This window comes from Notolabrus celidotus, chromosome 18 (assembly GCF_009762535.1).
Source record: "Notolabrus celidotus isolate fNotCel1 chromosome 18, fNotCel1.pri, whole genome shotgun sequence".
In the NCBI taxonomy this organism is placed as follows: Eukaryota; Metazoa; Chordata; class Actinopteri; order Labriformes; family Labridae; genus Notolabrus; species Notolabrus celidotus.
The window spans coordinates 21,938,470-21,954,609 of NC_048289.1; the positions used below are offsets into that span (position 1 = coordinate 21,938,470).

The following is a 16,140-nucleotide window of genomic DNA, read 5'->3' on the forward strand; positions in this document are numbered from 1 at the left end:
CACAGAAGCACATCATGCTGTACAGAGCTCATGTTTACAGTGTGCCATTGACAAAATGTCAGCCAGTGAATGGGATTGCAGAGAACATCCCCTCTGTGTGTCATTACTATAGCGTTTCTGTTCCCCTCAAAGCTGTGTGCTCTTGGGTTATAATGAGAATGAAAACATAATGTCTCTTCTCTATGACTTTGCAGATATTGAGGATTTGCCGCCTGCTGTCCAAGAGAAGCTGTTTGATGAGGTGCTAGATCGAGATGTGCAGAAAGGTATGCAAGTTTTATTCATGTTGATATCGCCACATCCCAGCCTTCATTTATTCAAGTCCAGTCATGAGGTGCATTTCGACCAAGAGTTCCGTGGTCTTTCAGCCCCCGGAACTACTTTACACTGAACTAAAAGGTTCCGTGCCCCCCATTGTTGTCTGCGTTTCGACAGTAAAATGAAGACGAATGTCATTCATCACAGATGACACCATAGAAGAATACAGAACAGCAAGTATCACAACAGTTAGCCTGTTAGCATGGAAGAGACTTAGCCCGCACTGTTTTAGATCGTGCTTTATTTCATCACAGATGGATTCACTGAATCAACACGTGAGAGGAGATAAGCGCGAGTAGCAAAGATGTTTCAAGACGGCTTTAAAATCGATTTTAACTAAAAAAGCTGTGGCAGAGATCACCGGTGTTTTGGTTTAAACGGCGACCCTGTTAACTGCCGACTTTCAGCCGGGTGCATCCCTCATAAACGTCTTTAGACAATCATTAAATACTTATCTGATGAGGATATTGAATCTTAAAACTCCCTATGTGTTTCAACAGCTGTGTAAACTCCACAAACACTGTTACATTCAGCTGAAGGTCTCCAATTTACAGGTTCACTTTTAAAACCGAAACACCGGGAGAGACACATTCACAGGAGGCTGAGAGAAGACTACTGTTACAAGCTGATACATCAAGGGAATCACAGCTTCTTCTTTTGAAAAGTACACACACATACAATAAAGATAGAACAAATTAAAGAAAGAGAAATGAAGTGAACACAGATGTGTGTGATGTTATTGTGGATGATGGGTGGAATAAAAACACTGCGGTTAATCTACTAATCAGACACGTTCAGCTTTGCAGGCCCTGCCCCCCAAAAGCCCTGGGGCTTTTTGAAAAGTACTACCCCCCTAGCAGGGGCTTTTTAGTGGGAGATTATCTACCCCTGAACTAAATTTAGACCCTAGTTCCACCGGTCGAAACGCACGTAGTTTAGGGGTAAAGTCCCTAGTTCCAGGGTAAAGTTCCTTCAGTCGAAATGCCCCTTAGTTATGTTAAAAACTTGAGGGTAACTTGACATCCATATCTATCTTTGTATTGATTGAACCATTGAAAATGCAGTAACATTAATACAATCATAAACAACATCCATCTTTAAGACATGCCTTTATTTTGGAAATTCACTTTGCTTGTATGCCTGCTGTTTCAATCCAAGCACTTTGTAGATAATGGCAAGACTGGCAAAGAATAATGACCACTGATAAATCATTGGAGCTTTGGCTTTAACTTCCCTCTCAGTAATATATGAGTAGTGTTGAAATACTCTCACTCTGTCTGTCTGTGTGTGTATAGAGTTGGAAGAGGAGTCTCCAGTCATCAACTGGTCTTTAGAGCTGGGCACACGCCTAGACAGTCGCCTGTATGCCTTGTGGAACCGCACTGCTGGAGACTGCCTTCTGGACTCTGTTCTACAAGCCACCTGGGGTATCTACGACAAGGACTCTGTGCTCCGCAAGACACTGCATGACAGCCTTCACGACTGCTCTCACTGGTGAGATGAAATAAAAACTAACACAGACTCAAATCCCTAAAGCATATTATCTTTTCAAAAAAAATTTGATTGATGCGCCACCTTTCCAAAGTGTTTCTCCATCTTACAGAAATCTAACCCAAAGCAGTGCATCATCTGCATAAAGAAACAAACTTCAACACAAAATAGTGTGTCCTCAGCATAAAACAGATTTAGCATAGAGCAGTGTGTGTTGGATTAAAAAAACACATTCAGGCATCATCTGCATAAAACATGCATATAAACCCAAAGCAGTGTGTCCTCTGCATATAAACACACATTAAGATATAGAGCAGAGCATCATCTGCTTATAAAAACACATTTAGACATAGAGTAGTGCATCATCTGCATAAAACAGGCGTATAGACACAGAGCAGAGTGTCGTCTGCATGAAAACACACGTTAACATATAGAGTAGTGCGTCATCTGCATAAATCCACACATTCAGTCAAAGAGCTTTAGAGTATCTATCAGCTTTTATGAGTAAAAAAGCTGCTTGGTACTGAAAACAGAAGGTAAAGTTGTCACTCACCCTGAGATTTGATGCATTCAAAATGTTCTCACTCACAGACTCCTTACATTTGATGAAAGAAAGAAACATAAGTTCACTTTTTATCACCTAAGATTATTCAGTGTGAAATTTGGCGAAGGATAAGTCCTTGCAGGGCTTTCCAGACTGTGTAGTAACTGCTGGAGTAGCATTTCAGAGATGAAGCAGATGTGATGGTTAGGAATAGACCCATTATCGACCGGGCCGATTATCTGCGCCAATATTCAACATTTTTATTCATTTATTTATTTATTTTTAATCTATTCAGGTGATTTTGCACTGATTATGATTATTCAAAGATCTTTTTATTTAGATTTAACACATTACAAACAAAAGATCAATGCAAACAATTCAAGGAACACCTACATACATGCATATATATATACATACATATACATAGATACATGCACCTACACACACATGGAAATAATAATAATATAATCATGATATTCAGCATTTTGACACACATCGGCATCAGCTTTGTATTTAATCCGAAGGCCGATTAGAGATCAATTTAAAACTGGGTTATTTTGGCTCTGATGCAGCCGCGCCTCTCTGTCTGCTGACACTACTCTGTCTCCAGCATTGTCCCAACCACAGCATCATCTGATTGGTTATACGCATAGCCGAGGCACGTGTAAGAGCCAATCAGCCAATGAGAAACTGCAGGGAGAAATGGAACGCAAGCTAGGCTACCGTTTCTGCAGACTGTTTCATTTCTGCCACGTGATTTAGCGAATTTTGAAAGATTCCAACCCAAGTACTCACTTCTGTTTAGGTGTACGTTCCACTTGGATTTTTTTCAGCACTTAAATTTGCTGCCAGAAAGTCACGTTCGTTTTTGCACTATTTATGGCCGCAACACAGACATGCTCTTCCGCATGAATATCGGCTCCAAATATTTGTTATCAGCCTCCTCGACTACTGACAATCGGTATCGGCCCTGAAAAAAACATATTGGTCTATCTCTAGTGATGGTATACAAACTGCTTCCATTGCCTTCTCTGTCTGAGCCTGCTGGCTGATTATTAGTGTTGATCATTTGACTTTAGAGGCATGACATCAGGATATTTACATATCCTCTTTCCATAATCAAATACACAAGTGTTTGGTTACTTAGTAATGACAAAGCACAACAGAGATAACCTCCTTTCCATTAGTATTGCAGACATCACTCATTTTGTATAACTGGGTATAATAAGTAGGGTTGGAAAATTCCAGGAATTTTCAAAGTTGGAAACTTTCCATGGGAACTAATGGGAATAAACCAGGAATTTACTAAATTGGTAGTTGGCTCCTAATAGGGAACTTAAATATAGTTGGGGAAAATATGTTTTAGCAGAATCCTGACTAAAACAACCAGATATTTAACTCAACATTCATGTTTTTGTTCTTCAATGACAGAATTGATGCTTGGATATGATACCGTTGCATTAAATGACCCTCAATTCCCAGTTAATTCCCATAAATTCCAATAATTCCCATGGAAAGTTTCCAATTTGGAATATTTCCAAAATTCCCCAGCTTAACTTCTCATGGAAATTTACCGGAAACTTTCTGGAAATTTACCGGAAATGTTCCACCCATTTGCAACCTTAATAGTAAGTCATCTAATATGTGACTTTTTGTTTAGGTTTTACACACGCTGGAAGGAGTGGGAGTCGTGGTACTCGCAGAGCTTCGGTTTGCACTTCTCCCTCAGAGAGGAGCAGTGGCAGGAGGACTGGGCGTTCATCCTGTCTTTGGCCAGCCAGGTAATTATGAGGTTCCTTCTGCGTTGCTCACTTCCTTCCTCTGGTTCACTATCAATCCAAGAGTTTAAACAAGGCCAGTTTGGCATGGTCTGACTGTACAGGGAGTGTGTGTATGTGTGTGAGCTTCTTGTAAATTCATAATGAGGAACCAGGGTACAATACTTGGAAAAATGTGTTGCTTACACTAATGCTTTCTCACAGTCCAAATGTCAGGCTCTTAATGTGTGTATTTAGTTGGCATGTTATCAAATATTTGCAACCACACTCAGAAAAATTGGAGACTTGTTTCCTTGCTTAAGAGGATCATTAAACTGCTAACCTCATGTAAAAAATAATGGAAATTTACTTCCTCGTTCAGTCACAAAGGGCCTCCTTTTTCTTGGTCATCCTATTAATACTTTCAGAGGAAAAGTGAAGTGAAAAGATCATGCGTCTTCCGATTCTTAAAGGTCACCTTTGATTTTGTGTTCTTACAAACAAGCAGTTTTTTTTTTATTCAGACATTTAAAAATTCCAAAGCTTTATTTGTGTTTATTTTCCCTTATTAAACTTTCATTGTTTACATCTGTCAGTGTCACAGCACGAACCACAAACCTCTATTACCGTCCTCTGCAGAGTTTGCATCACTTTTTCTGCATTCTTTTGTCCACGCTAATCATGCATGTCCTTGGCTGCGAATGAGAACATCACACTTGGGTTCATAACCCCACTTAGGTTCAAATCTCCATCTAACTTGTATAAGCTCACAGCAGCTGTGGCCTGGTTTGGATTTCACTCTGATATTGATTTACATTTCTGTCCTGTCCTCTCACTGCGACCTGCAAAAGCCCCCCCATCTGATAGTGTCATCCTTTAAAAATGAAGTGAAATGAAGAGCATTAGTGTGAGGGGCATGTTCACACTAGTGCTGGATTGAAGGTCAGTATTTTTTGGAACATAATTGAACCATATGACACAGATGGAACAATGCCAAGTTGTAACAGCATCTATCCTCTCCCCGGTCACACTCATAAATGAAAAAAGACTGAGCACGTATCAGATCTGCTCTTTGGAAGTTGTTCATTAACTGTGTCACTGGATTAAGTTGCGATAAACTGAGCAGGAGACTCATTTGGAAGAGCGGTGCTTACTGTGGAAGGTGCATCGTGTGTGAATGCCAGGAAGGACAAAAGCAATTAAAGTAGATCCCCTAAGATGGAGTAGTAGACTGACACACACAGCTCATCTGCTCGGCTGGCACGCCTGCTGAGGCTGCACTCCTTCCCAACATGTGACCTCAGGATTACAGGCATTTAGCTCACAGAGCCACTCCACTGGGAGTATAAACAAACACAACCAAATCGACCATGTGATAACCTTGTCTCAGGATTTGGCTGTAATAGAGAGATCCGAGGGATAAGATCCACCTTTGTATACCCTGTCCTGTGAGAGTGAATGACTTTGAACCTCCCGTTCTACTCATGTTCTCGCTGTAGTATATTTAAAATCTGTTAGCTTTATGAGAAGGAAAGAGAAGGTGTCATGCAGGCACGCTCAAAGCTTCAGTGTTGCAGCGACACAGTGTGAAAGACACCCTCTTTGTGAAACAAGATCACAGTCTAAGCCCTGATCACTGTTTTTTAGATTTTTAATGTACAACTTTGTGTGATACTACTGTATTAACTTTGTTTTTATTGTGTGTGTCTTTTTTGTTCTCCATCAGCCCGGGGCCAGCCTGGAGCAGACCCACATTTTCGTTCTCGCACACATTCTTCGGAGACCCATCATAGTCTACGGAGTGAAGTACTACAAAAGTTTCCGTGGGGAAACGTTAGGATACACTCGCTTTCAAGGTGAGAACAGAGTGGAATAAAACCTGGGTGATATTCATAGTGACAGTATTTCCTCATCAAATGATTCCTCTTTACAACCTAACATGTCTCCTCTTGTGGTGTACTACAGCCTTGTAAAAAGTCTCTTTAATTTGCTGTTAACAAATCTTACTTGGACTAATTTGATGAGCTACTTTCTACTGAACTAACTAGGGCACATGGTTTTTGAATGCTTGCACATTGGTTCACTTATTAAAAATCGAAGAGTTAAAGTGAATATTATTATCCCATTTTAAAAGTACTACTTTTCACCTTTTTTACCAGCGTCTAGTTGTAATATGGTATTCCCGACAGACGGTGGCACCTTAAAGCTGTTTGCTAACCGCATTAAATAACAGAAGAAGAAGAATGCTTACTGCATTAAATAGCAAAAGGGAATGAAAATAAAAGTGACAGTCGCTCGAAATATGCGTAGCGGTAGTGGTAGCGCAAGCGGCAACCTCCGGTCTAAAAATATGAGTCCATTGCAGTTCATCGAGGATCCGCTTGAGGCTGGCTCCGGAAGTACCGGAAACCACATACACACCAATTAAAAAAACCCAATCTTTACAGCAGAAATAAACATGTTTACAGCCTAGTACAAAAGACTAGTGTAGTCTGGATAGCTAATTTCTCGATTGGCACACACTGTACGGGGGGGTGGATGTTTTTTCTAAAAAATCTTGAGATTACGAGTCTTCCAATGTGAGGCACAGCTGACTTGATTGACAGGCGAGAACACTGTTAGCTAGGAGGCTCAAAGCCTGCTTCTTTACGTCACAATCGCTCGACAGCAGCAATATGGCTGCCGCCGCCGATTGGCCTCAAAACAGCTCTTCGGAAACAGATGGGTGACGTCACGGATACTATGTCCATATTTTATACAGTCTATGGTTGTGGTATGAGATTCAGAAACGCCACAAAAATACACGCCACACTGTTGCTGTGTCACAGAAAAAGGTTGAGACAGACACTGCCAGTGCCCGCTACTAGCTACACCTGGTCTTGGTGCTTGTCAACACGACTTTAACACAAACACACCATTAATTGATGCCAGTGACTATCAAATTCTATTTTTGCTTGAAGTAACACTCATGAGAAATACTTTCTCAGTGTTAACTTTGTTACTCTTACTGATCTTGTTTCCTCTTGTCTAGATCTTAGCTTGTGTTGTTCCTGTTCTCGTATGTACGTCGCTTTGGATAAAAGCGTCTGCTAAATGACATTGTAACATTGTAACATTGTAAAAATGACATTGTAATGGCTCTCAAAATTAAATTCCTCACTCCTTCAGACAGTGTGTGGAAGTGAATACAGAAACTATCAGACATATGTCAGAGAAACAGAGAATGCTGTCGTGTTTTTTGTCACTAAAAATTGCTTTAATTTGAATTCAAGATGATTTTGCTCTCCAAATGTTTGTTCTCAAAGCTCTAAAAGCTGTTGATTTTACTCGTGAGTTCAATTTTAGAATGTAACTTTTTAAACAGGATGTGAAATAAGGTATTTGAGACTCCACAATCATGTTACACCTAGCTTAGCAGCCCTGTGACTAAGAAGTAACCTCCATTGGTGAAAGTGAAATCCTGTGTTGTGAAAGTTCACACTTTAATTAAGCACACAGACCAATACAAACTTCATAGTTCATTATTTAAAATTTTAAACTAAGTTCATTGTCCATGTTACAGTCCCTAAGCACTCAATCATTGATATTGAATTAAATTTCAATGAATAACTGTGTCCTACTATTAAATCATAGATGTAAAATAACTTTTAAAGTTAAGAGAATCCCAATTAAACAAAAAAAACCCCCTGCAATTTAGAAATCTTAGAAACACACATATAACTCTTATTTGTTGGCTGAATATTCAGCTAGATATTCTAACTTTATCTCCCATATACACAGGAATACTCTGCTGCATAAGAGATGTTGTGGAAGAAATGGTTTTTAACATTTCTTAAATAAAATGGCTGAGGCTAAAAAACACTAAACAAACAGTTCAGGTCTCAAAAAGTTGCACATCTCGCAAACCATACCCGCCATAAGCTTGTTGACACTGAGACGGTTTTTGTCCCTAAATGACTTTCACCCACTCTGTAATGAGAGCGTTCAGCTGCAGGACCTGCTCGTCTCAGGTGGCGCCCATCTGCTTTGCCTCGGCTTATGAGTGTGTGTGTGTGTGTGTGTGTGTGTGTGTGTTTGTGTTTAGGTGTGTACCTGCCTCTGTTATGGGAGCAGAGTTTCTGCTGGAAGAGCCCAATCGCCCTGGGTTACACGCGGGGCCACTTCTCCGCCCTGGTGGCCATGGAGAACGACGGCTACGACAATCGCGGTGCGGGCGCCAACCTCAACACTGACGATGATGTCACGGTCACTTTCTTGCCGCTGGTGGACAGCGAGAGGAAACTGCTGCACATTCACTTCCTGTCTGCACAAGAGGTAGGGACTGGGATTGGAGCTCAAAATGTATATAACTCTCAGTCTTAGGTTTCCACAAACACCCTCCATGCTGTTATTAATGGGATGTTAATGTGATTATTCATGTCTCGGGGTTCCTGTTAATCTGCAAAAAGCTGAGCTGGCTTTTTTTTTTAGATGGCTACATCTGACACAAAAAGAAGAGGCTAGATTTGTATAAAATCTGTACATTTAATATTTCAAACACTTGATAAAATCTGTCTTTTGAAAATATTTGTCAAAAACCTGCTCCATTACACCGTGTTTCAAATTATTATGCAAGTTGCATTTTTGTGAATATTTTGAAAACTATGTTAACAGTCGTTTTCAAATTAGTCAAGAAGTCAGATAGTGAATATATTTCTTTAACTGTGTGGTTAAAATGATGCTGTATTTTTAAATAAGTGCAGAATCTGCAGAAATTAGTATTCCAAAGTATTATGCAAGTTGGTGATAAGAGCATATAACAGTTTTAATGTTCTATTGATTGAAAATAATAATATTTACTACAACTGTATTCAAACTTCAACAAAAACAACAGTTTTCTTTAGATTAGCCTGCCTGCTCACCTGATCTCAACCCGACTGAGAACTCGTGGTCAATAATAAAGGAGATAATTTACAGTAATGGCAAGAAATACAGCTCAAAAGAGCATCTTTGGAAAGCCATACAAGGGGCAGCTCACAGTGTCAGCAGAGAAGTCATCAGAAACCTCACTAAATCTGTTTACCAGTGACCTCTGACCCTCACTGAAAGAAAATGAGGTTATATTGGATATTTGAGAAACACTCTAGATTTTAAATGTTTCAAAGACATTATCAGTTTTTTTTTTTGTATACAAATCTAAAGAAAACTGTTGTTTTTGTTGAATTTTGAATACAGTTGTAGTAAATATTATTATTTTCAGTCAATAGAACGTTTAAAATGGTGCCTAGTTTTTAATTTTCAGAAGTTATATGCTCTTATTACAAACTTGCATAATAATTTGGCACATTCATTTCTACAGATTCTGCATTTATTTAAAAATACAGCCAACGTACTTTGAAAAACATCATTTTAACCACACAGTTGAAGAAATATATTCACTATCTGACTTCCTAACAAATTTGAAAACGACTGTTAACATAGTTTTAAAAATATTCACAAACTTGCTCAATAATTTGGAACACGGTGTACAGTCTGCTTGTCAGCTAGCTGTCACATTACCTGGGCAGCATATGGTGGTCAGACTTGAATGAAAAGTGTTGGATCAATGTGAATTTTCATCACAAATTTAACCTTTTGGAAAGTGTTTTGTTTTTTTAAGCACATTTTTGTATGATGTTTCACTTCACATCAGACAATAATTTGATGACTGTTTGTAGCTTGAAGCGTTATGATAATCAGTGTTTCCCACAGAACGACGCTGTACCTGTGGTGGGGAGGTGTCAAAGAGTTGTCTGTTGGAAATATTGAAATTCATTACGCACACGCACACGCACACACACACGCACACACGCACACACGCACACACACACACACACACACACACACACACACACACACACACACACACACACACACACACACACACACACACACACACACACACACACACACACACACTGACAGCTTCCTTCTCTTATTTCACACAGCGGCCTGTCCCGCCCCGCCTCCCACAGTTTCTCTCTATTCTATATGCGTGATCTTCCGACAGTCCTCATCAGCAGCTTGTTTTACAAAGACAACCAAATATCACAGCTCCCCCCTCTGAAATGTTTAACTCGATATTCTGTTATCACAACAGCGTGTCAACAAGATACATCATTGATAGTGCAGGACGACATGGATAGTAACCAGCTGACTTTTAAAACAGCGGGATGAAAAGGTTCTTAATTAACATGAGACGTCACACCTTGATCAGTGCGTTGACAGAAGATCTGAAGGACCTCTCTCTCGCTCTGATCAACTGAAGTACACGTGTCAGTCGCTCCAGGTTATCAGACATGAAGAGCAGGGATGAGAGATGGTGTAAATCATTGATCATGGATGATGATCTTATAGAATCGGGCGTGCAAAGATATAGGTGGACAGCCTGCCTTGGTATCGTATATGTGTTGGAAATTTGTAATTTATTTATTTATTATAGGATAGCCCCTTGGGATGCAGCATCTCATTTTCAAGGGGGTCCCAACAAAACACAAAGCAAATTAATACACACAAAACAGTAAATCACAACAAACACAATGACACAAACACAGACAGCTCTCCCTCACCCTTACTCACTCCTGGACCCGCCCAGCACCCCTTCATTAAACAAAACCTTGACACAATAGACAGCATCAACAAAAGAAAAAAGCATTAAAAAAGCACATTAACACACGTCAGAAACGGGAACAGCTTGTTTTTAAATGATAAAACAAATTTGATGGAGGTGATGGATTTAAGAGAAGGGGGTAGAATATTCCAATCGAATGGGGCTTTGAATTTGAATGACCTGTGACCGATTTCTTTATGGATTCTGGGGACAATGGAGAAGGGATGTTGCGTATGTCTGAATGAATTTGAAGATGAACGATCCAGCCAGTTATTATTAAAGTCACCCAAGATAATCAATCCATTATGCCTTTCAAGAGAATTGATAGTTGACAAATTACAGGTAGCACAGTCAACTGGAGCAGAAGGAGGCCTGTATATGTTGCCAATAGTTAAGTATTTATTTTTGTTGAAAACAACATCAATAAAAAGACATTTGAAATTAACTGGTTCAACACTAGGGGTGACACATCGGGACACAAAGTTAGAATCAACGTATGTTGCCACACCACCTCCTCTAGAGCCTCTATCTGCGCTATAAAGTACACAGTTATTGATTTTAATTGCATCATCACTAATCCTATCATGTTGCCAGGTTTCAGAAGTTGTAATAATATTTGGTTTATGTAGGGTAACCCAGGCCCTAATCCAATCCAACACACAATCTAAGTCTCACCAGATTACAATGATAGTAGTGAAAATTTTGTCAAGCAATAACAGATAAATGTTGTTTTTTTCTGAGTGGCATGGATCTTCTTCAAGAGTATTAGATCTGAACTTCTCTGAGGTGTATGACCCTGTCGACTGTGGTCTCCAGTGGTTTCACAAGGTAATAAACACATCCCATTTCCCTCCTTAATAAGTGACTGCATGTTTTTCTGTGCAACCCAGATGGGGAACGAGGAGCAGCAGGAGAAGCTGCTGAGGGAATGGCTGGACTGCTGCGTGACAGAAGGAGGCATGCTGGCAGCCATGCAGAAGAGCTCCCGCCGCCGCAACCACCCCCTGGTCACCCAGATGGTGGAGAAGTGGTTGGACAGATACCGACAGATCCGCCCCTGTGCCTCTCTGTCTGACGGCGAGGAGGAGGACGATGAAGACGAGTGAGAGCTCTCACTTTCAGACCGGACACTGGGGGGGCTCTGGGAGAGATAAAAAACCTTACTATCTACATTTCTGTTTCTTTTCTTTCATCAAAGTGTAAATCTTTAACTTGTTATAATGCATGTGGTCTGTGAGCTCTGTGATAGATACAACAAAAAAAAAGAAACCAGCACCAACAAACAGAATCCTGATTACTGCTCCTGTGAAAGCACATCAAGTCTGCATAGTTTGAACTCCTGTACCCAGAATTCTCCTTGAAATCAAAGTGAACATCTCCACCTGAGAGAAAAACCAGGAATTATAGGAATATATTAAAGTCAACCCTGACACCGCTCTACATGGGAAATTTCATTTACAGAGATGCCTGACAGAAATTTAGCTTAAACCGAGATGATGCTAATCCCCGTGTGTATGTTTAAGGTTTAAAGAACCCTGTTTTCCCTCTGCGACCCCCTCCCCCGATGTTTGGATTTATTTATTTGTTTAGGAGAGGCGATACCCTTTTTTTTTTGTCCTGTTTTATCTGTGTTCTGTTTGATCCCTCGGGTCTTGAAGTATTTTATTTTGCACAGATTATACCCACATTCTGTGAGCGGGAGGGGGGAAAGGACATGTAAGTTTACTGACATTTTTACGTGTGGTTTAGTGGCTCATGGTCATGTAAGAGTGGGTGGTGGTGATGCTGGTGGGGAAAACAGAAAACCAAACACTCTGCCTCTTTCTATAGAGTGCATTCATATTAAATTTGACTCACTTGCATCCTCTTTGTTGCCTATTTGTTCTTTGTTAACCCCTCATTTAATAATGTTTGGATTAGTACAACTGTTTGACCAAATTTCAAAACAGATTGGGTGAGATTGTAGAGTAAGAATTTAAGATTTAAGTCATCTATTCAATAGTTCATTATTATAGACTATGAAATATGGACGTAGGATCCGCAACGTCACCCATCTGTTTCTGAAGCGCTGTTTTGAGGCCAATTGGCGGTGGCAGCCATATTGCTGCTGTCGAGCGATTGTGTTGTAAAGAGGCAGGCTTTGAGCCTCCTAGCCAACAGCTACAGTGTTCCCGCCTGTCAATCAAGTCAGCTGTGCCTGTTAATGGAAGACTCATAATCTCAATATCTTCGAAATTGCCACGTTATAAAAAAATTCACCCCCCGTACAGTCGAATGAGCTATCCAGACTACACTCGTCTTTTGAACCAGGCTGTAAACATGTTTATTTCTGCTGTAAAGATCGTCTTGTTTGAATTGGTGTGTATGTGGTTTCCAGTACTTCCGGAGCCAGCCTCAAGCGGATCCTCGATGAACTACAGTTTTAACACTTCTGCATTGGACTCATATTTTTAGACCGGAGGTTGCCGCTTGTTCATTATGCACAAGGACCGAGTTGAAGCAAGGGGTGTGTGTGTTCATGCTGACTGTAGACTAAAAAAAATAGTTATACTAAAGTACTTCACCCATTACATACAGTTTGAAATAAAACAACAGAAAAAAGTTACGTAACTCTGCTTTCCTAGGTAGCATCACAATTCCTCCAAGAACTCCACAGAAGCAGCAGATATTAAGTGCAGTTACATTTTATACAAGACCATATTTTTAAAGCTGCAGATGTCCAATTAAAAGGAAATGTCTTAGCTAAACATGTGAACACAAATTAGCTTGATAATAGCTAACAAAAATGACAAAAAACATGTTTAAAGAAACACATTTGACGTGTATCGTCATTTGAAAGTTTGACCCATGTCCCATCTGTTGGCATGGAGGAGGTGGGCTTTGTGACCTATACTAAGCCAGACCGCTAAATGTTTTGGCTTCACTTTAGGGAAACTGTCATGTTTTTCATCATTTTAAACGCTGACAAAATGTAGCAAATGAGTTGATGGTGACATTAAAGCTAGGGTTGGTAGTCACAGAAAACTAGCATGAATTTGAATGTAGCATTTCCTCAGGACTCTGTCTAACCCCTCTCCCCCCTCCTCTCGGAGCTCCACCAAGAAGACGCCTCCGCTCACATGCACGAGCGCAGCTAATTCGCGACCATATGATCGTGACTGATTCAAAACCGGTCCTCAGCACATCGTTTATGTTTCGCACTACGTCAACTCATGTCTCACTCAGCGGGAAGAAAACACCAAAACATTATCATAGTGAAAGTTAAAAACACAAACAAACATGAAATGTACGCACAGAAGGCGGGCAGAACAGCAGGACGGGATTTGATTGGTTTCATATTTTGGCTCCTGATGGTGGGGATTGGTTGGTGTTTTCCAAGGTTTACTCTGGCTGTAGATAGTGGCTTTTTTTCAGAACACATTATGTATTAATTGCCATCGGGACATAAAGATCATTTTAACCAGTATAACAAAAAGTGTATCTAAATCTGACTACCAACCCCAGCTTTAACTAATGTGTGCTGTAAGTGTACTGCCTCTGTACAAACAGCAGGATTTACAAACACTTGTCTCCTGATCGGGTAAAACATTTGACAGACCCACTAAAAGAAAAAGCACTCTAAATTGGTTTGCTGCAAAATTTGAATAATAAGCATAAAGCTGAAGTCACCAAGCTTTACCTTTACCTCCTTTAGGCACAGATGGAGAGAATTTCTCTCCCTAATCGAGAAGAAGTAATGGCCCTCGTTCAGTAACTGCTTCCAGTGAGAAATTTCTTCATAAATCCTGCTTAATGCCGTTTCCAAGAAGATTCTGACTCTTAAAGTTTCTTATCTGGGATTTGTTGTTTGGTAAGAACGAAATCTACCAAGTCTCAAGAGCATAACAAGGCACGTCTGAGTGCTGATACGCTCCAGCAAAATCATTAGTTATGCTATTTTTCTTATCTGAATACCTGTATAATGTTAAATAACACAAAATAAATTATAAATTTAAACTAAGAACTTAAGAAAAACTGAAAATATGTTGTAAAGAGAACACTTATTTACAACAATAAGAATCTACCTTCACATATAGATATATAAATGATTAATCAGTGACATCATTTCACAGTGGCAGCTTTACAGGTGATTATGTTTACTATGTTTCCTCCTCAGATTAGAGATCAAGTTATATCATGAGATACAAAAGCTTGTGATTACAAAACACCCGAAACAACCTGTATAAGTACAATGGGCCTCATTCACTAACAGTGCGTACGAATGTTTGAAACACAAATCTGGGATTCATCAGTATATTCTTACTGAATTTGTTCTTACACTGCAAACAAAAGTAGAACTTCCTCAGACCATGCATACGCACAAATGATGACGACCAACTTTCTCAGAAAATGTAAACACAAACTCTTTCAACTAAATGCATGACATATTTAAACTACTTTCAGTAAAAGAAGAAAGCCAGATGACTGTCATATAGCCATCTGGCAAAAAGAAAGACAGACAACTCATCACATTTTCTATTTTCAAGGTTTTATTTCAAGGTTAGCAACTATTTTTGTGGATATTTTTTTTATTATAATGGGTGAAATGTACTATTTTAGACAACTTAAAAAAGAAAAAACATTCTGGAAGACATCTCACAACCCCCTGGGGAAGCTGTGGCTCAGTGGGTAGAGACGGTTGTCTATCAATTGTAAGGTTGGTGGTTCGATCCCAGCTCCTGCAGTCACATGCCGAAGTGTCCTTGAGCAAGACACTGAACCCCAGATTGCTCCCACTGTTGATCAGAGGTGAACGAACGAGATCAGCTAATACTGATGGTCCCTTACTAAATAGCAGCCTCTACCATTATGGTAAATGGACTTGTACTTCTATAGCGCATTTCTAGTCTTTCTGATCACTCAAAGCACTTTTACACTACTCGTCACATTCACCCATTCATAGCCATTCACTCACTGATGGTGGAGGCTGGTCAGGGACCATTAGTATTAGTTGATCTCATTCGTTCACATTCACACACTGGGGTTCAGTGTCTTGCTCAAGGACACTTCGGCATGTGACTGCTGGAGCTGGGATCGAACCGCCAACCTTACAATTGACAGACGACTGACTACCCACTGAGCCACAGCTGCCCTCGGGGACGTGAGATGTCTTCCAGAATGTTTTTTCTTTTTTAAGTTGTCTAGAATAGTCCATTCATCAGTGAGTGAATGGATATGAATGAGTGAATGTGGCGCTTTGAGTGGTCAGAAAGACTAGAAAAGCGCTATTTAAGTACAAGTCCATTTACCATTTACCCCCCATTTGTGTCTCCCGACCCCCACTTTGGGAACCCCTGCTCTAAGAAACGGTTGCCTAGTTGGTGAGCATATTTTATGTTATATTTATGGCCTGGGTTATGACT

At 40.0% G+C, this 16,140-nt stretch overlaps 1 protein-coding gene across 2 annotated transcripts in view; it reads left to right on the forward strand.

The window, feature by feature from the left end:
- zranb1a (zinc finger, RAN-binding domain containing 1a) overlaps positions 1-12,605 on the forward strand; it is a 29,205-nt gene extending 16,600 nt beyond the window's left edge. For both annotated transcript variants that reach the window (XM_034707588.1, XM_034707587.1), the window contains exons 5-10: positions 195-266; positions 1,614-1,812; positions 4,014-4,134; positions 5,837-5,966; positions 8,195-8,424; positions 11,629-12,605. In XM_034707588.1, the coding sequence (XP_034563479.1) occupies positions 195-266; positions 1,614-1,812; positions 4,014-4,134; positions 5,837-5,966; positions 8,195-8,424; positions 11,629-11,844 (968 nt within the window). In that variant the 3' untranslated portion in view covers positions 11,845-12,605. The remainder of the gene's footprint in view (positions 1-194; positions 267-1,613; positions 1,813-4,013; positions 4,135-5,836; positions 5,967-8,194; positions 8,425-11,628) is intronic.
- Positions 12,606-16,140: the final 3,535 nt, after the last annotated feature.